This window comes from Phaethon aethereus (genome assembly GCF_964289735.1).
Source record: "Phaethon aethereus genome assembly, chromosome: 10".
Lineage (NCBI taxonomy): Eukaryota > Metazoa > Chordata > Aves > Phaethontiformes > Phaethontidae > Phaethon > Phaethon aethereus.
In genome coordinates this window covers 13,978,343-13,998,112 of record NC_138586.1, presented here as the reverse complement: position 1 = coordinate 13,998,112, position 19,770 = coordinate 13,978,343, and the positions used below count along the sequence as shown (strand labels likewise).

The following is a 19,770-nucleotide window of genomic DNA, read 5'->3' as shown; positions in this document are numbered from 1 at the left end:
GCTAAGAAAGAAGTGAGATCTGGAACAAGTTCTGAATCAGTATTGTGTTTCAGCAGAAAGCATAGGTCCTACATGCCTCTCTGAACAATTCTTAACAGCGGTACTGCGCTTGGAAAAGTGATGCCCTGTTCAGCAGGCTTTGTTTCAAGCCTTTTATTCTGTCCTTAGATTGTTTGCTTTTTCTGCGCTTTGCAAACCTTTTTCAGAATCCATGGAGGGGGATGAAGGGGAGCTTTTTCCCTAGAGGAGAGCAAGTACTGTGTAAAACGCTGCCAAGACAGAGAGGTGGGTCAGGTTTCTAAGGAAAGGAGGAACAGGGTGCGTGTGGAGGGAAATAGGAATGTTCCTGGAGGCCAGGAGGGACTCTGAGAAAAGAAGGCGGAATGTTTTCTCCAATTTACAAGTTCCAAAAACAAGTAAGCACAGACATCAGTGTCTGTGAGGAGGTCAAGATTGTGTTATGTCTCCCTTCTCTGAATCTGTTACTGCAGCGAGTTGTTAGGGTCCCTGTTTGGAAATCACTGTTCAGGGAAAGCATGGCTGCCACTTCATGTTGTTCCACGGTGTGCCAGGCTTTTTTCCATTCATATCCTTTCTGTGAATGTGTGTTCCATGTCAAATTCATATTGGCAAAAGCTACTCTGTGATGACTAACCTAAAGCTGTCCTGAGTAGTTACTGTGGGCTTGACCTGTAGCCTTCTGGGTCAGTTATGGATGTAACGCCAAGTAAAAACCATTCATCAGTGAATGCCAGCAATCACACTGATTTGAACAGCCAGAATGAAACTGGAGTTGGGGAAATACTTCTCTTGCAAGCAAGACAAGATCTTTAGGAATGAGTACTTAGTCTCTCTGCAGCACTTGGGAAGACACAAGCTAGTTGATGTTACCCATGGTGCTCAAAGCTGACACGACTATCCCCTTCTTGCAACGTAAATGCTAAAGAGCTTGTCCACAGCTTTACCAGGAGTCTGTTTGAACCCTGTCTCTCTTGGAGATTAGATATCAAACATTGAAACTTTGCCCAGCAGCGATGTGACACCCACAAACCTAGCTATTAGCCACCAGGAAAGTCTGTGTGTGAATACTTTCCTTGATTAGGAAAAATAAAAATTCTACAATTTCTGCTGCTGTTGCCTGGTACCTGTGGCTCACTCAGTTGTAAGCCTGCCATTCACTGGTTAAGGCACTGGGTGTGTAAGCCCTACAGAGTGACTTAAGGGAGCCTTTGTGAGCCAGGTCATGGAAGGGGTAGCCACAGCTGGAATTAGACTGTGGCATGCAGGTGCTCAATCCCAGGCAACCACTCTTGCCTTCAGCACTTAACCAAGTGTCCTCCATTCTGGTCCTGGGAAGTGTGAGTGGCCACCCATCTGTCTCTGGGCAGCTCAGGGACTTTGGGCTTGCTCATCTACCTCTATGTTTGGTATTTCTGCAAGCCAGTAGGAGAAATACCTGGGAACAGAATTGCCTCTTTTGTACAGTGGTACAGTTTGTGCCTCATTGGCGAGCGTGAAGTCCATCTACTCTCTGGTGGCCATTAGTTAATGATCTTTAGTTGTTCAGTGAGACTCCCTGTAGCTTCATAGCGTGGAGAACTCTTCATCCCTTGCCCAGCTTGGTCTGGACTCATGTGTTTCTTCATGTGCTCTATCTAATTCCCTTTGGCCCAAACACTGTATTTTTGTCTACCAGAGCATTAATAAATAAATAAAACAGTCAGGAACTTGCAGTTTCCCAAAGTAGCCTGTTGCTCTGGCTTCTGTTTTAAGTTACTGTCTTGTTCAGGGCTTCTTTCTTGTAGCTTCTTTCCCTTTCCGCAAGTTTATTTCATGTTCACTATTACTGAATGCAACTGATTGTATGCCCTACATTTATCTCAATATTCTGCCTTCTAAAGTGGATCATAGACCTACGGTGGAGGGTTTATGTCAATGTCTTAAGTCTGCTTAGACCTATTCCAAGGCTTGTTTGAATGAGTTGTGGCAGCTTTGTTGAGATGAGGCAAAAGACCTGAGAAGAGATCTTTAGACTTGTGGGGAATGAGACATCTAGAAATCCTGTACCTACCTACAAATAATTAAATATTTCTTTAAGTGGGTGAGCATAAACAGTTTTAGTGTGTGATCTCTGAAAATCCCTTCTTAGTCTTCTACCTACCAGTTGATATTTGTGGTTCCTTAAGGCAAAGAGTAATTTTCCTTTTCCTTGCTGCTTTCCTGCAAAGTCTCTGGTGTTAGCAGAGTCCTTCTTCAAGCCTCCTTATCTTGCAGAGCTTTGGTGCAGTCAGCTTACAGGAGGAGTACTTTGTGCTTTTGTTTTATCTTTCTGTCTCAATTGTACTCTGAAGCTTGGAGCTGAGCAGTTGCATATTCCACTTGACTCTCCATTGACCAGGGTCTTTTGTGATCTGTTTGTCTGTTGCTGAAAGTTGGCATTCTTTGAGCAGCAGGGGCTGATTGATCGTAATTAACTCCTTATCTGTGCATCCAGGATTCCCACTGAAGCTGAGATCTAACCATTCACTCTATTTTTCTTCTTCCTAGTGTCCTTCAGGTTTTGAACGTTGGGTTCTGACTTCACTTCCCACCCCTGGCAGAGAAAAGAATGGAGCACATTGGATTTGGTTTCCCTGCACACCACACCTTGGGCAGAAGGGGCTGCCCACCTGGGAAGAAGGGGCAACCTGCATCTGGCTGCAACAGGAAGAGTTTAAAAATAATAATCCTGTTATGTGCCACAGCTCTTCCTACAAACCTGACCCTGCCTTGGACCATCTGGAGAAATCCTGGGCTATACATGTCCAAAGAGGAGCCCTGGTAAAAACCTCGGCCAGAAGACTCCATGCCAGGCAATAGCATTTTCCCATCTGAAGAGTTGGATTTGCTGGAGGAACCTCTCAATGGTTATCCTCTCTCTGCTATGGCAGAAAGTCTCCCAGTGCCTTGGACTGGCAGAGGGCTGGCTCTGCTCTCACTTGGCTTGCCCTCTGGGGCAAAGTAGTTGGACATTTTCATTAAGCCACCAGACGTGCACTTGGTATCCCATGGACTTGCAGAGGAATTGGAAGGAGCTTGTTGGTTGAAGCCCTGTGGGAAAAGGGTGCGCTACTTCAGGGGCTGGTTTCAGTGTGCCCATCTCCGGAGCATCCATCGTCATTCTGCTGGGAAGGGTGGTGGTCATGGTGTAGAAGGCTTCCTCTTGTTCACCTGAGTGGAACAGGAGGACATTGGGTTTTTCACTGTGCCAACTGAGCCCCATTGAATCAGAAGCATGTTTTGAGAAGTCCTTATGCTGTTCTCAGCACTTTCCTGATACACCAGGCTGCTGTAAAATAGGCACAGGTGCTAATAGCTGTTTCTGGAACATAAAAACATCACTTTGGGTTTGTTTCTGATCTGTCTTGCTACAGCAGAGAAATGGAAAGCCTGGGTGTGGCCTTAACAGAGCCCTGGTTGCTTTTGAGAAGGGCATTTTCTATAGATGAAATATTTTTTTACTAATCTGGGAACTTTCTACAGTGAATATGAAGCCAATGTTAAGTGTGTCCCCATTAGGCGTATTAGGCATCTCTCCCTCTGAGAAGGTATCAGTGACAGACTTCTTTTTCAGAGCTGTAGTAGGAACAAACGCATTTGATGTTTGATAATGTATATGATGGAGGGGAAAGAATTGGCAGGTCCCTGTGGTTTCAAACCACCTTGGGGAAGAGTTGTACATTATTGTAATCTATATGTAAAACTAGCTGCAAATTACATAGAAGCTTTTCTAAACCTTTTTAAATATATATTATATATTTTAATTGAAAATGAGATTATTGGATTAAAAAAAACCACATTTGCTGCATCTGTTCCCTTGATACCAGATAACACTACAGTGTGGGAGGGGACAGGCCTATGGCACTTTGGGCCAAGAAGCTGAAATGTCATTGGAAAAGTGTGAAGGGCACCACAGTGTAGCTGGGGAGTGGCTGCTCTGCCCAGAACAGGCAGAAGGTGCTTGCATGGCATGGCATTCAGCCACAGCTACTCAGTCTCTTTCCTAGACTGGGCACTCCTGCCAAGCCAAGAGCATGGTGTTAGGGAATGCTAATCATTAACAGCGCGCTCATTCTCAACTAATCCCTTAAGTAGCTGGACTGCAGCTGATACATGGATAGATTCCCTAGTGTGCTAAGAAGACAGTGTGGACTGGATTGTGCTAGATCTGCTGACACTCTGGGTAGCCCTTATGGAGGGCATGATCAGTTGTATTTGGTAGCTCGCTATCTGGTTTCCAAAGGTTTTTGTTTTCTTGCTGAAGTTTCTGCTACTGCTGGGAAACTTGAAGCCTGTAGGCACGCCCTTGGGAATGTGCCTGGGATCCCGTCCTATCTCTTCATTCTTGCAGAACAGAAGCTAGGGGTCAAGGGGTTAGTTCAGAGCTGGCATGTTCCTGTCGCTTTTTTGGTGTTTGCAGTGGCAGGATCTGTGGGAGACATGGTGCTTTCATGGTGTTCTGGTAGGCTTGGTCTGGCAGAAAGCCTCTCCAGTCCTTTCTGAAGGTGGCGGTGGCTTCTGTTCAGAAGCTGTGAAGTGGCTTCTGTTTGTATCATGCAGTGCAATGAGCCACACTGTTTTGCCACCTTGTCTGCTCTGTTTTGATGGGTTTAATTTCATTTTCATTTGAGTGGAGATTGGAACAGGAGTGGTTTGTCTGGCTACCTGCAACAAGGAGTCTTCAACAGTCTTATCTTTAGCATGCTCTGCCATCAGAGCCTTTGAATAGTTTGAGAACCTTTGCTTTGAAGGCTGTTTTCATGGCAGACCTCATGGAGGTATGTTGCGAATTTACCCACAATCTGCATGTCTGGCTACACCTCGTGGTAACAAACAAAAAGGCAGATCCTAAGCTGGTATCCCAGGTCTTGCAGACTTGTCATGGATGCACATCCTCACTGCAGTTAGTTCCTTACACAAATGGATAGCTACCATTTCCACAAACAGCTGATGGCATGTGCCACACATAAGAACAGCTATTCTGGGCTGCAGCTAATAGATCTGGTGGGATTTGTGATATTTGGCACATGATATGCCACTATGTCAGCTTGGGCCCTGAGGGGAAATGAATCCCATGATCTCTAGAGCAAGCTGGTTGGCTGCCTGTGCTTCACAGCCATGTATCAAAGGACAAGACACTGGTATGTGTGATGATGTTCTATGTGAATCTCTAGCTCATTTCTCATGACAACGGAGCCCAAAGCAATACGAAGGACAATGTTAGAAACCAGTGCTTCAGATCTGCAAATCCATGGCGTGCCATTTCTGGCTGGGTTAGTCTGTGGAGAAGAAGTGCTGTCTTCAGGCTGTTCCAAGGTGTCCCCTAGGTGTGTCAGTGCTGGGGACCTGGCCTGATCCCTGGCTGCAGAGAGCCTGGCCCTGAGAACTCAGGTAGTGCCCTTGGGAGATCTAACATACTCTCTGCTAGTACAGGTCCTTTACCTGTTCCAGCTGAAGGAGCTGCAGCCGTGGTACACCTAAAGGCTCATCATGGTTGGTGCCCTACTGTATGAGTTCATAAGAGACCCTGTCCTTTTATTAAGGAGTCAAGCACCTATCGTCTTTTTTTTTTTCCCCCCCATACTCTGACTAGCCTCCTGGGGAATTGCCTGTCCTGGGGACAGCACTAGAGACAGGAGCACTTCTGGCTGGAGTCCTGCTGTACTGGTGTGCTGACAGTGACGTCTCTATCTTCGGCAGTCTGTGCGGGTGCTCTGTCTCCTCAAGACAACAGGAGCTGGCAGCGGTTGAAGAATCTCGAGAGTGCGGTAGTGCTAAGGATGGTGTTCAGAAGACTAACAACGGTGCTCTAGGAGTGCTCAATAAACCATGAATGTAATGTTGCAGTCTCAGGCAGGCAACTTAGGTTCTCATTTGTATGTGTAGCAGGATAGCTGGGATCATGGGCACGGAGGGCAAGGATGTGGAGAATTCAGGAGTTCTCCAGCCCATTCTCAAAAAATTTCCTTTTCAAAAACCTTGAGCTTTCTAGTCTGGGATACTTCTTCATCAGACATAGGAGACTTTGAAGTTCCTAAACTGCTGCTTGCTGAAAGGCTGTACTTGGCAGGGTGTTGCTCAGTACTTGTCCAGTTTTTTGTATTCTTGCTCAAAGTGTTTGCTGCTGACTGCTGCTGAATTCAGGGTAGTGTCTTGGTGGATCTTCGTCCTGCATTAGTACTGCAGGCCCTGTACTTGTGGGCTAATTTTTGCTCTAATGAAGGATTGGGCTGGGATTTTGAGATCAGCTGTGAGCTGGGTGAGGAGGGAAGGGACCAGTGTCATGGGGAGTGATGCTCCTGGATAAGTGCCTGAGGGGAGTGGGCAGGGGACTCTTGGCATAAAGCCTTATGTTGTGCTATGTGCATTTTCCTTGTCCTCACTGAGCTTGGGTAACAAATTTCTTCAACTCCAGAGGATGAAATGCCATCTTCCACAGCATGAAGCCACCATGCAGCACTGGGCCACAAAGGATTTGGGTAACTAGGCCCATGGAGCCTAGTAGGAGGCAGACTTGTTGCTTTACACCTGGGTTTAGCAAATTGTTTGAGCCTTCTTTATAACAAGCACATTTTACTGTACTTCCAGCTTCCTGTGAGAGCTTGGGATATGGAAAGCTGCTTGGAGCCCTTAATTTTCCTTGTTGGTGTGTCTAAAAACATGTGATCCCCTACCCTGTGCTGCTTTAAAAACAGCAGTCAAATCATCCTGGTAAGTGAGAGGAATGAAAGCAGCGGGAGTGTTCCAGAGCCCGGGTGTATTCATAAATGAGGCTCATACTAGAAGCAAGTAGCACTAATCAGCTTTTCCAAAGGAAATGCCTAGAAAGCTTTTACGTAGATCATCATTTCTTAATTTTCTTACTTAGTTGCTTATTTATAGCCACACTCAAATGCTTTAGGGCTAGCCTTGCTCCAGGAATGAGAAACCTTTGTCTAGTGCCATGGGTAGGAGTACCTTGGGAGTAGTGTGCTGGACTGTCACCAAAATAATGTGCCAGTTTGGACCCATTATCAAAAAAAACCCACAACAACTCAACTTTGGGACATGAGCATGACAGGGATAGCTTAGGGTTTGACTCAGTTGCCTGTCTAATGAAAAACATGTTCTAATTAATGTGGGGAAAAGCAAGCAAGAGGTGACTCCTGAAGCCTGAGAGATCTGTCTGTGTGAAAGCTCAGTAGCGTGTGGTAACCAATCACCACAGCTACTCACCCTTCAAGAAAGGGATCCCCTCTCTTCATTAGCCTTTATGTCTCTCCCTGCACCCTGTTGTGTTTGTAGTCGATGGAAAACAATCTCTGATGGAATCAAAATTGCATCCAATATTGTGGTGTAAAGCAGGGAGAAGAGGCAGCAGAAGGTGAAGGTGAAAGAGTGGATGGTGTTGCATTTATGGTTCTCTGGCTAAGGCAGTGTTATAATTTGTGGTAGAAGGGGATGTTAGCAGCTGGTGCTCAGCGTGGTGCTACCCTGTGGTGCTCCCCAAAGTATCTTGAGAGGTTTGGCTATGTAGAAGATCAGTCACTTCTGAAAGGAGCCTCCTTCATAAGGCAATGGGAATGGTTCTGTGAAATGATGCTTCCAGCACAGTGGAATCTTCACCTGGTGCGATCCCAGGAAGGGTTTCTGCATTGCTAGCACAGACGTATGCTGCACACAGGGCAGGCACCACTAGCTGACATAGTTTCCACCCAATCCCCTCTGTACTCTTTCACCAATTTCTCACAATAATTTTTTTTTACATAATAAATCTCTGCTTCTCTTTGCTCTCTGTAGCAGTGTAACTTCTGAACCATTACAGGCTCTTTGTTACCATCTGTGCTAGCAAGACTGTAGAATGTGCTAGACTAGGGGGGAATGTTTGACAAATAAAAACCTGTAATCCTCTGCTGTGTGTCTCATGCAGTTTATTCTGTTTCTCTGGTGAGGACCAGTTATTTCTTCCTTGTCCTTCACTTCTTTCTTCTGCCCTCCTCACCTGTTAAGGCAACCTCTTGGTGAAATGCGTCTTAGCTGGCCAAAGGTGGAAGGGTCGCAGTGTGACGGCCCACAGAGGCTCCAGTGTGCTCTGTAGTGTGTAGAGGCCCTTGTAATAACTTGCTGGCTGTGCGCAGGGACCTATGGGGTAGCCAAGCCCTAAAACTGACCCTGGGGAGTTTTAACATCTACAGGATTAGTCTAGAGTCATCGTAGCCCCTTCATTCCGTGCCTTTCTAGACCTCAGTGCAGAAGATGACTGCATTCATTTTATATAGCTATATTCAAACATCTTTTGAGTGTCAGTAACTCTACCAGTTACCTCTATTCCTAGAGATGTATTTCTTGCTACACCATCCACAAGCAGATGCCTGACACTTCATTAGGATAGATGAGCATGCAAGTGAGCTTTTAGCTTTGCTTGTACACCCCAAATCCTCCATCAGAAAAAGGTTACTACAGCTGGTGAGCATTTTTGATATTAGAACATAATGGCTTGGAGCTGCCCATCAAAGAGGACATGAATGTCAGAGTGGAAGCTAGGGTCGTTCCTTGGGACTGCTGAGAGATGTGCAAGTGGCTAAGAGGCCCTCTGGGCCAGAGAAGGCTTCAGCTAGGTACCTTAAGGGGTCCTTCCTTGACATAAGGCAAGTAGTCAAGTCAACAGTCTGATCCAGTGAAGCAGCTCATGAGGAATGGGGTGGGGCCCTTGAATCAAAACAGCGTGTCATTCTGGCAGGTCTGCCTTCTTGCAGCTGGGGTCAGACTGGAGAATGTGCTGTCACCGTCTGACTTGGGGGTGCTCTGTGCACCACAGCTCAGGAGGGGCCTTGCAGAAGACTAGACCAGTTCAGACCTCAGTTGTGTTGCTTTGGTGTGGAGGCAGGTAAGGCGATAAACAGGGGAGGGAGTTCAGAGTATGGATTCCACTGCCCTGGTTATACACATGGAGAGCAAGTTGAGGATGTTTTTAAAACTACTGAGGAGAAAGTCTCATTCATGAAATGGCATAGTATGTGTACAGTCAGAAAACTTGCATTCAGAGCCTTGGATAGTCAATATTTAATATCTGATGAAAAACACCATTGAAAAATAATAGCATTAAAACAGTTAATGCAAATAACTCTGGAAGGGATCTTAAGGCTCCTGCTTTAAGATTTAAGCCAATCTCCAAAAATGAGGCATTAGGAGGAGATCCTTAGGGGAACTGTATGTTCCTCATCTGTTCCTCAGGCACTTCTTAGGGCTTCCTGCAAGCATATAATGGTAGGTGCTGTTGGAGCAATAAAAGGCTGAGGGTGGATTTTGCAGTTGTTATCGGGTCAGGGTGGATGTGTTCAAAACTTGACATAGAACAGGTGATCATGCATTCTCCTTGTAGCTGTTAACATTTTTATGCTGATTTGAGCATTGGCCTGTGACATAAGCATTGCCAAGGAGAGCAAAGTGCAGAATTGGTGCTAGGCTGGGCCCTGGATGCTCAGACTTGGTTTTGATGTGTGTGACACCAAGTCACCAAAAATCCCGCTGTGTTCTGTCCTAAGAGCTACCTGGGTTCAGTGCACCTAGGTCAGCCTTTCTTGCAGTCTTGGAGACCTTGTAGCTCTCCTGAGTTGTCACCATAAGCATTTTGGCCTATGGAGTAGTTGCCTGCAGAGCAAAGGTACCTGAAACCAGTGCAAAAACTTCACCAGCTTTTCTGCTCAGCTTTAGTTTCTGGCCAGAGACCTGCTTTGCGCTGGATGCTTGCTGGTTAATGAACACTTCTCCTGTGCCACCCGTGATGGGACCATGTGTGAAAGCACAACGGGGAAGTCTGTGGCCCTACTTCACGTGGCTTTTGTGGTGGAGTAGCTGGTGTGTGGGGAAGGCAAGACTGGGGAGTGGGGAGATGGTGGGGTCCACGCTGCCTGCTCCAGAGCTGTCCTGGCAGGACAGTGTGTCTCCAGCTCCAATCTACTATTTTCCCCCCCTCCACCACTGTTGTAAGACCAGCAACCATAGGCCTGGCTTTTAATGGGTGGGTTATAGGAGCTGTGCCAGTAACCATTGCTGCAGAGTGGCTTGCTGTTCTCTGCAGGCCAGGACACACTGTTCCTCCCACCACACAGCTTGGGATGGCTGGGCTGTTACAAAAGCAGTCCTGACTGCGCCTGCCAGCACACCTTTCTGCTACAGGCTGTTGCAAGAAACTCGGTGACTGCTTTGGATGTGTGCCTGCATCCTCCTCTCAGTAGTTCCAGGTAAGGTCACAGTGGCCTGGCTCCCACATGGGTGTGCTGGACGTTCTGGAGGGTTCCTGCAAAGGAGAGGTACCTCGGGCTCTGGCAGCTCTCCTCCTTCCAGCCACAGAGCAATAGAGAGGAATGTCCTAGTTTGAGCAGATGAAGGGTGCAGGGGGCACCAGGGCAGGGTCCCAGGTGTTGAAGTTGTCAGACTCGTGGCGTGCCACGTGGCTTAGAGTCATCTGCTTACCTCGAATGGTGTAGTGCCTGCACTGCCCTTCCCAGGAAGCCTCAAAGCCTAGACCTTTGTGAGTACAACAGCTTCACAGCCTGGCTGAGCACAGGAAAGGAGCAGGGAGGGTTGATAGGGTCAAGAACCAGCTCATGAGTTTCCAAAGCTAAGCTGTAGTTACTGGTGTGGGTGTAGAACTACCCTGAAGTATCTGGTCAACAAGACCCTTACAGGCTTCTCCAGTGATGCAATTCCCCATACTTATCTGCTGCAAGATCTACTTGGGACGTGGTAGTAACTCTGCTGCCTCTGCAGGGATGGGAGTAGATGGTTGCTTCATCTCTTGCTTTCTAGCTCTGAGATCATGTGGGGATGTTTTCTTCTCGTCAGGGAACAGGCTGACAGTCTCCCCTGGCCTTGCCAGCAGCTGGGCTTGTTTCTGGTCAGGATTGACAGTCCATAGAGCCCTTCATCTTGCTGCTATGACCGGTGCTTGTTCTGCGAGCTGGAGCAAGTGGCAGCTGCCCCGGCTCCTGCAAGGCCAGCTCTTTGTGCATAAACAGGGCGGGGGGGGGCCAAAAAGGAACCTGCTTTGTGTCTCCTGGGGACAGGCAGCCCTTTGCCCCCAGCCAGCACTGTGCTGTTACTGCCTTCTCCCTTCTCTCTCCTCAGCAGCGTGGGGTGATGGCGGGTGGTGAGGATGCTGCTGCTGGCAGCATGCTGGCAGCCAGCCCTTGGGTTGCGTGGAGCTGCAGATGCGCTGCTTGCTTTGGGAGCAGCGAGCCCAGTTGAGAACTGCCTGCTGTGGCTCGTTCCAGCCCTGCAGGGGACAGAGCCGTTTTCACAGGGGCAAGGGAAAGGCTGGCAAAATGGCTGGCAGACAGCCAAGCTGCCACGGTTAATCAGAGCACTGCAGCCGATGGTGAGCAGGACACCCAGCTGCCCCTATCTGTGCCCAGCCCTCACTTGGGGCTAAATGATGGTACAGCAGCACCTGTCCCAGTACTGTTGAGCCAAGTCTGGTCGTAGCTGTCCCAGTACCAGTCATCTTGGTACTGGTGCCACTGTCCTGGCACCAGTACTGCCCACCACCATTTTACTGCCTGGGCACCAGCTTGGCCCAGTACATGCTAGCCCAGCCTCAGGACAGGTTCCTCCAGCCCATGCTGCAGGGAGGGCACCTGCAGTGTGGCTGGGGAAGGAGTTGGCCCTGGTTTCTGGCCTTGCTCACTGAGCACCTGCTGTGAGCGTGAACAAAATGCTTCTTCCTCAGCTGCAGAAGCAGCACCCACACTTCGCCCACCCATGGCCAGGTATGAGCCAGCTCCTTCCTTCAGCACCCTTCTCCTTGCCAGAGCACAACAGCCCCTTGAAAACCTTCTCTCTTTTCCTATTGAATGTGCAACGCTGTGGAAGTCATTCATCTGAGCATGGAAAGAGGACATGGCTGAGCTGAACAGGATGGGTCCAGTCTCAGTGACCAGAGCTGTCGACACAGGACCCCACTGCAGGTGGGAACATTGGGTTTCCTGGAGCTGGAGCCGTTTTGGGGCTGCAGTCAGCCAGGTACTGCTGTCCTGCCCTCAGAGCAGCCATGTAAGTTTGGATCCCCTTCCCAACATCTGGCAGAAATAAAGCACACATCCATGTCAAACATAATATATTTATAGCAAAAATAGGCTTTTTCTGTAGCTTCCATACACAAGGTTTTCTCCCCGTACATTTATGCAGTAAACAGGTCGACTGAAGCAGCATGTGCTGGGCTGACTCGACAGCTGCCCTTGCTTCAGGCTCCCACTTATTGCGGGTGGCCTCATTCCCCTTTTGTGGCTGCTCCCCGGAGCCTGCACTGGATCCCTCGTACCTCCCCAGCCAGGGCCTGCAGCACACACAGGGAGCAGCCCTAAGCCGGGAGGAACGGTGGTGCATGCTCCTGCCCACCAGGCAGAGGGCAAGGCTAGTGCACGAGCTGTTCAAATGGGGACAGGTTTCAAGGAGAAGCTTTCCATAGCTCACCTGTGCTGATCACTGGCTCTTCCACCATGCTGTTAAGCAGCAAGTGACTGGGCACAGGACCTCAAGCCTTCTCACGGTGGTAAGATACAAGCCACATTAACCCGGGAAGCCTCTCTTGTTCCCCTGACCCTCCACTGATGGGAGGCAGAGGAGAGGCTTTGGGGCAAGCTTCCTGAGGACTGCCCAAAGTCCACTGCAGAAACCTCCAGAGCCTGAACACTGTCAGAGACCTCACCCTGTGCTCAGAGAAGGCAGAGCACTAGGGCACCCTGCTAGTAAGAGCTTCACAGTTTGGAGTTCACCGGGGTCATTGCTTGTCTATCCCAGAGGGGTTTGGCACACAGACCTAAGGGGCAGGACATGTAGGCAGCAAGGACATCCCCTTCCCATGCCAGGCTGGGGAAGGGCCCTCACTCAGAGCCAGCACTCCTCCCTGGCTGACCACACAACCTGGGACATTGCAGCACACCTGCGAGCTGCCCATGCTGTTGTCAAGTGAGATGCATCACCCCAATGAGGCCAGGTACCAAAGGGTGGCTTGCAAGCAGGCCAGCCACTGCAGCACAGGGAAGGAAGCCTGCTCTCCCCTCTGCCCTTCCCGTGGTGGCTGGGGCTCCTGCAGCACCTGGGTGAGGAGCTTCTGCTCACGGGGGAGCATCCCTCTAAACTGGCCCCAGCCCCCTCCCGCCTCCCTCTCCCCCTGTGTCTTTAGCAGTCCTCCTTGTACATCTTCAGTCCTCCAGCATCACACTGACATCTCAGCAGCACGGACTTGCCTCACAGTTTGGTAATTGCACGTAATGGGGCCACTCAGCAAGCCCCACATCGGGGCGGGGGGGGAGGGGAAGGAACAAGACAGTCAAGTAAACTAAATTGAGTAATCCCTTGCTGTCCGTCCCAGCATGATGGGTCACGCACAAGTCCAGGGATAAGAGGGTGCTGCCTGGCCCTGCCGCAGCACAGCTCCCCACCATCTAGGAGATCATATATTGGGTGATGGCCTGCAACGCATACAGCAGCTCTGCCTGCATTCGGGCTTCCAGGATGAGCAGGTTCACGTGGACCTAAAGGAGAAGCAAAAGAGGTTCAGGCAGCCGCACTGTGGGCAACAGTGCTGTGGGCAACAGTGCAGCAAGCACCCACCCAAGCTAGTGAGTCTTGGCGTGGGATAAAATGCCACCAATTTTTCCAATATCAGCAGCTGCCTTTTCCCCCTCCTCCCAGTCCTGCAGACTGTGGGTGCCTCCCAGAGCCACGTGGTGGGGAGTGCTCAGCACACTTGTCACCAGCATGCCAGGCTGGCACCAGCATGGTCCCCGGCGCCCCACAGCAGCCGCTCCTGCAAGTTACAGCTGGACCAAGGACTTGCCTGGAGGCACTCACCAATGGCGTCATGGCCTTGGAGATCCCCACGCACTGCCAGTGGCCCCTATGCTCATCACACTGTGGGCATCCCCACACCATGCTAAGCCCAGCTCCTTGCCAGATTCCATTTCCCTCCACACCTGCCTCAGACTAGTTTGGTGGCTCAAAGGTTTCCTGTACACCCCCCGAAGCACCCCAGCCTGCAGCCCCTGCCTGCTCCAGCCCCACCGCAGCTGGTAAGAGCCAGGGGCCGGCTGTCCCACCTTTTCACTGTGCTTGAACTGCTTCCAGAACCTGTCAAACATTTCTGAGTTTGTTTTCTCTGGGTAGCAGGTTACAGTTTTAATGTAAACTTTGAGCATTCGCTCCAGGAGCTGATTCACTTCTGCATAGTCGTAGTCATCGTACCTGTGGGGAGCACAGGGGCAAGTCACAGCCAGCACTGTCCCCCTACAGAGCACCTCGCCCGTGGTCTGCCGGGGGCATGGCACAGTTGCGGGGCAGGGGGACACATGGCAGCGGCCACCAGGCACTGAAGCCCTGTCCCTGAAGTGCCCTGGCCGGGCTAGAGAAGCTGAGAATCTCTTCCCTGCCAGGCCCAGCATCCAGGCAGGTGATTCACCTCCATCTCTTTTCCAAGCCCATCTGCAGGACAGCCCAAGTGCCCTACCCTCCTCCCACCTGGGTCAGCTCAGTTTTCTCCCCTGGACTGTGAGGCTGGTTTCCCTACCTAATGCCAAACATGCAGTGGATGTAGTTCCAGATGCCCCGCTTGAAGACAGAGGGTTCACAGCCCTGCCGCTTGGCCATGGCACTGCTTTGCAGACCATCCACCATCCGAAACTTCTCATCCAGGAGATGCCCGATGTCGGAGTAGAGACGGTTAACCAGCGAGAAGCCATGGTCTTCCCAGGAGTAATCCTGTTGAGCACAGCAAGAGGCTTTCGCAACTGCAAAAAGGAGCCTGGGGCATGTTCCCAGGAAGGAGGGCTGGAGTTCTCGGGACGCAACAAAATTCAATAGGTTTGCTCTGGGGGTGGCTCTGCCACAAACCACAACATCCCTCATCAGGCAGCTTTGGAATGATTTTGACCCTTGCCTCTGTGAGGGCAATGTGAAGAAATCGGCAGCCCTTGGGACTGATGTAACCCTCTCCCCAACCCTAGTGGGCCAGGTCCCCTCTCAGACCTGAGCTTCCCTGCTTGGGCATTTTGCAAAAGTAGCTGTGCCAGATCCAGGCTGGACAGGTGGGCACCCCTGTGACAGTCTGCTCCCCACCAGGAGCCGAGAGGAGAGGTGGCAGCCTGGGCTATTACCCTCTGGGAGAGCAGGAACCTCACCTGGACTCTGAATACCTGCGTCTGATCCTCGTCGCGCCGGGCAAAGTCCTGGTATCCAAAGTCAGGGTCCTGCATGTAGCATGCAAGGTTGGTGGCACTGGTGACTTCCCTGTCAGTATCTGCAAGAGGGGAGAGCCCCACAGATGGGTCAGAGCAATGCTCAGCTGCCCTGTTCCTAGCCACAGCAGGTGTCAAAAGCCAGGCCTTGCTGCACCTCTTTGGGAAGCACCCCTGCCTTCCTCCCTCCCGCCAGCATCCCAGGAGCCCTCTCCAAACTGTACATCATGGAAAATGTAACTACAGACATGGGGGTCCAACACCCAGGTATGCCATACAAACTCCAATCCTGCACACCCACCTCTGCTCTCTGCCACTCACCTTCCTCTCGGTCCTGCTGCAGCAGCCTTGTCTCCTCCCTGTCCTCAGTCTCCACGTGGATCCGCTGCATGCGTTCCCGGAGGGAATCCAGCTCCATGCAGGAGTCCAGGGACTGCACAGACACAATCTCAGGGGTGAAGGCAGCAGTCCCAGCCGCGCCCCCATGCCCCCTTGGACCCACCCTCGGGGACTCACCCGCTTGCGGTTGATGCGCAGCAGCTCCTGGCTGCAACCATTGCTGGCGGTGGCTTCACAGAAGCACTGGTTCCCAGGTGACAAGGGCTTCAGCAAGCCTCGGCCCCCCGGCCCATCGTCCTGCTCGCAGCCACAGCCAAAGACAAAGCTGGCGAGCGCATGGCAGTGCGCCAGGACAACAACAGCATGCACCAGCTCCGCCAGTGACCAGCTCCACTCACTGATTTTTAGCAGCTTCTGCAGGACACAGACAGACCAACGATGCAATGCGGGCAGGGTGCTGGCACCCCCTGGGGATGCTGCTGTCCCCACCACCAACCTGGTCCCCGGCTGATAGCCCCCCATGCAATACCTCAATGTGCTCCTTGGTGATCAGCCATGGCCGGTGTGCCAGGATCTTGTTGATCTCATTGAGGTTGCGGAGTTTGGGGGGGATGAAGTCGAGGCCACGCAGCCACTGGGGATCACCCCCTGCCCGCAAGAACTGCAGCACGTGCAGGTTCACCAGGTACCGGCACTGGTGCCGGGCAGCTGCCTGCAAGAGCAGCATATCAGCATCCCCGCACCGCGCCAGTGGAACAGGCATCCTGGGACCCTGCGCCCACCTCTCGTTCAACCTCCAGGACATCATGATTTTGGCCGCTGCAGAGAAGCCTGCTGCACAGGCTGTCTGGTGGAGGGAGAGCAGCGAGCCTTGCAGGGCTGAGCAGAGCCCCCCATCCCCTCCGGCAGCTCCCAGTGGGGCTCACCATGATGGCGATGTAGTGCCGGCAGTCGAAGGGCAGTGGGCCGTCCATGTGCATCAGATAGTGCTGTGTCTTGAGGAAACTGTCGAGGTACTGTGGGTGGTAGCCCATCTGCTGGGTCACCGCCTCCAGCCGCCCCCGGCTTGCCAGCACCTTCACAAAGAGGAACTGAGGGCGCTCGGGGTCACTGCTGGACATCTTCACTACCTGCAGGGAACATGCTCTGCTTAGCTCTCCTCGGAGCATCCCCTGCTACAGCAGCCCACCCCAGCCAAGCCTGGGCTCTGCAAGGGGCTGGGCTGCCCTCTCCTGGCTTGGTGCCCCCAGAGGGAGACCATCAGGTGAGAAGCCTCTGCAGAGGGCTCAGGTCGGGGAGCTGGGCAGAGCACTGGTCAGCAGGGTCATACTAGCAGGACAGGCGGCAAGAAACACAGGTTGGTCTCTGCCTGGGAGAGGGCATTGTCGGCTGAGCAGAGGCAAAGGACAAACTAAGAGTGATGTTTCCTTGCAGCCTTAGAGGCAAATACAAGGCCAGAGCAGGAGAAACATGACAGATGAAAGACCTCCCAGAGTGGAACAGCACATTAGTGTTACTGCCGGGCCCCTGCACAGCCAGCACCAAGCCCTCCCGCCCAGCACTGGGACAGAGGGAGAGCTATGCAGCCAGCTGAGCGGCTTCTGCTCTCCTGCTCTGATAAGCGAAGGGGCAAGCGATGCCCCGGCCCCCACCACATGGTTGGGAGCACACAGAGGGGCTCAGAGGTCTCCCCGGGCACTACCCAAGGAGACAGCATGGGAACATGTCCCCCAGCACACGGGTGCATGGCACAGCTGGCACCAGATGCTCCCACTGGTGAAAACACAGATGGGCAACTCAGCGAGAGGGGTCCATAAGCCCCCAGCAGCACCTGCCCCAATGCTGCACCAGTGCCCCAGCTGAGCACAGCCCCAAGCCACGCTGCCCTAGTCCTCCCTGAGAGGGTGGTGGGAGCAGAGGGCAGGGATCTACAAAAAGGCTCTTGGCAACTGCTGTGCCCTAATGGTCCCACTGCCACACCTCCCACCTGACAGTGGGGTCTGCACCCGCAGCCCACCTGTGCCAAGGCACAGGCACAGCAGGTGCTAACCCTTGTCACACAGAAAGTCACGGCTCCTGCTTGCACACAGGACCCCAGGCAGCACCCTCAGACGCAGAGGGTGCACCTCCCATTCTGGGCTCGAACCGAAATCTCTCCTGGGAGCAATTGGCCCTGCTGGCACCGCTATCATCTTCCTCCCATCCATCTCTCTGGTGCAGTCACCTGAAGGCTGGTAACCCAGGCACAGCCAACAGCAGTGGCACGGTAGCAAACCAGGAGCACGTCTGCAAAGCAGCCACTGTTCCGCCATGACCCCAAGTTGTCACTGCTGGCCAGGACACACGTATAGCCCTCAGAGTGCCAACCTGGAACCCCAGTACCCCATGCACGTCACCTTGCCAGCACCTATCGTGCCAGTCAGAGCGCTACAACCAGGCTTTAATTTCTGCAGCGGCTCAGCGTGCCACCACAAGGCAACCCAGAGGGTCGGAGCAGCACTGGCAGGGACAGCAAAGCCACGGAGTGCGGAGCAGAGCACCCCAGGGTGAAAGGGACGCAGAGGGGCTGAGCCACAAAGCAGCGCCAAGCAGTCGTACCTGCACAGGCAGCACAGGAAGCGGCTATTTTTCACCATCCTGCGCTGCTGACGAACACACCATCACTCAGGTGTGAAGAGATTTATTTGATGCCATTTGGAGCTTTGCTTTTGGCCAAAGGGGTCCAAAAAAACCCAACCCAAAGCCAAATTAAAATGGAGGGATGAAGAGCACCAGCTTCTCTGTCCCACATGAGAATGTGCGAACCAGAAGGAACTGCACTGCAAAGTCCCTCTCCTCGGGAAAATGAGCTGCCCTGAGGACACCCATGGGGCTACAGCCACTGGTCTAGTGGGCAGGGGTGGAGGAGCTGGGGGCCCTTCCACTCCCCCCAGGGGAAGGTGGTCCCCAGCAAGGAGCCATGTGACCAGCCCATGACTTAGCCTCCAGGGCCACCAAGTCTCCTTGCTTTGCTTGTCCAGGTGATGATGGAGCAAGCCACCAGGCAGTCACGGGTTGGAAGGGGAGGATGAAGGGGACGATGAAATAAAGTGCAGGCCAGCCACCCACCTCAGTCCTTGTTCCCCGGCTGGGCTCTCCTGCCTGCTCCCCACGACAGCAGCTCAGCCCAGGGACTCTCCTGCCAGCACCATCAGCCATGTCCCCCTGGCCTTGCCTCCCCAGCCTCTCACATCGCCCCGGTGCCACCTTCCTCGCCCTCCCTGGCCATAACCCTCCTCCTTCCCTGTGCCCACTCGCATCCCTGGGCAGTGGGAGCATCGCCTCCCTACCCCAGGGGCTTTTGTTGTGTCCGAACCCCCCGAACCGCAGTAGGCACCCCGACCCCATATCCACCGCCAGCCTCACTCCCGCCCTGCCAGGGAACGATGCCAGCCAATCGCCGGGCAGCAGTTTGCATGTAAAGGAGGCGGCAGGAGCCCAGCCGGTCCCTGCGCCCGGCAGCCAGCCCGGGCAGTGCCGGGACCCGCGGGAAAGGGGCCGGGACGCCGCCTCACCCCCTCCGCGCGGCCGGGCAAGACTGCGGGCGTGAAGCCCCCCAGCCCCGGGGCTCCAATCGCGAGACGGGACCGCGGCTCCGCCGGTGATGCTCGCTGGGGACGCGGCCGTGCATGCACCTCTCGCCCACCCCCCGCCCTGGTTCTCGAGGGGACGGTGGCACTGTTAGTGCTCGCGGCAGGGGTCCCCACGGCGGTGCCGGCGGCCGGTAACCGGGGCCCCATTGTGCGGGCGGCGGCGGCGGCAGCGCCCCCGGTGCGCGGCGCGGGCAGTGCAGGAGGAGAGAGAAAAACAAGTTTGATTGGCAGTGATGGAGGCACGGCGCCTCCCGCATCCCGCACAAAGGGGACGGGGGTGGCACCGCGGCACCGGGACCGGGACCGGGCCGCCGGCCATCGCACCGGGAGAGCGCGTCCCCGCCAGCGCCGCGAACCGCCGGCAGGCCGTGGGAATGCCTTGGCCTGCTAGTGCCGCAGCCGGGCCGGGCCGGTGGCGGCAAGCAGAGCCTAGCCCGGTGCTCCGGTACGGGCTCCGGTGGCGGCGGGGCGGGTCCTACCTGCCCCGGCAGCCGCTGGCACCGGCTTCCTCGGGGATGGTCCACGCTCTGGGGACACACGATCAT

At 53.1% G+C, this 19,770-nt stretch overlaps 1 protein-coding gene across 1 annotated transcript; it reads right to left on the bottom strand.

Moving 5' to 3' along the window:
* Positions 1-13,466: 13,466 nt before the first annotated feature.
* LOC309408416 (sestrin-3-like) lies at positions 13,467-19,770 on the bottom strand (the record flags this gene model as incomplete). The annotated part of the gene is made up of 9 exons (XM_082004231.1): positions 13,467-13,556; positions 14,121-14,265; positions 14,588-14,778; positions 15,198-15,316; positions 15,576-15,687; positions 15,771-16,007; positions 16,123-16,305; positions 16,520-16,723; positions 19,705-19,770. 9 exons carry the CDS (start codon positions 19,768-19,770, stop codon positions 13,467-13,469), a joined length of 1,347 nt encoding a protein of 448 aa, XP_081860357.1.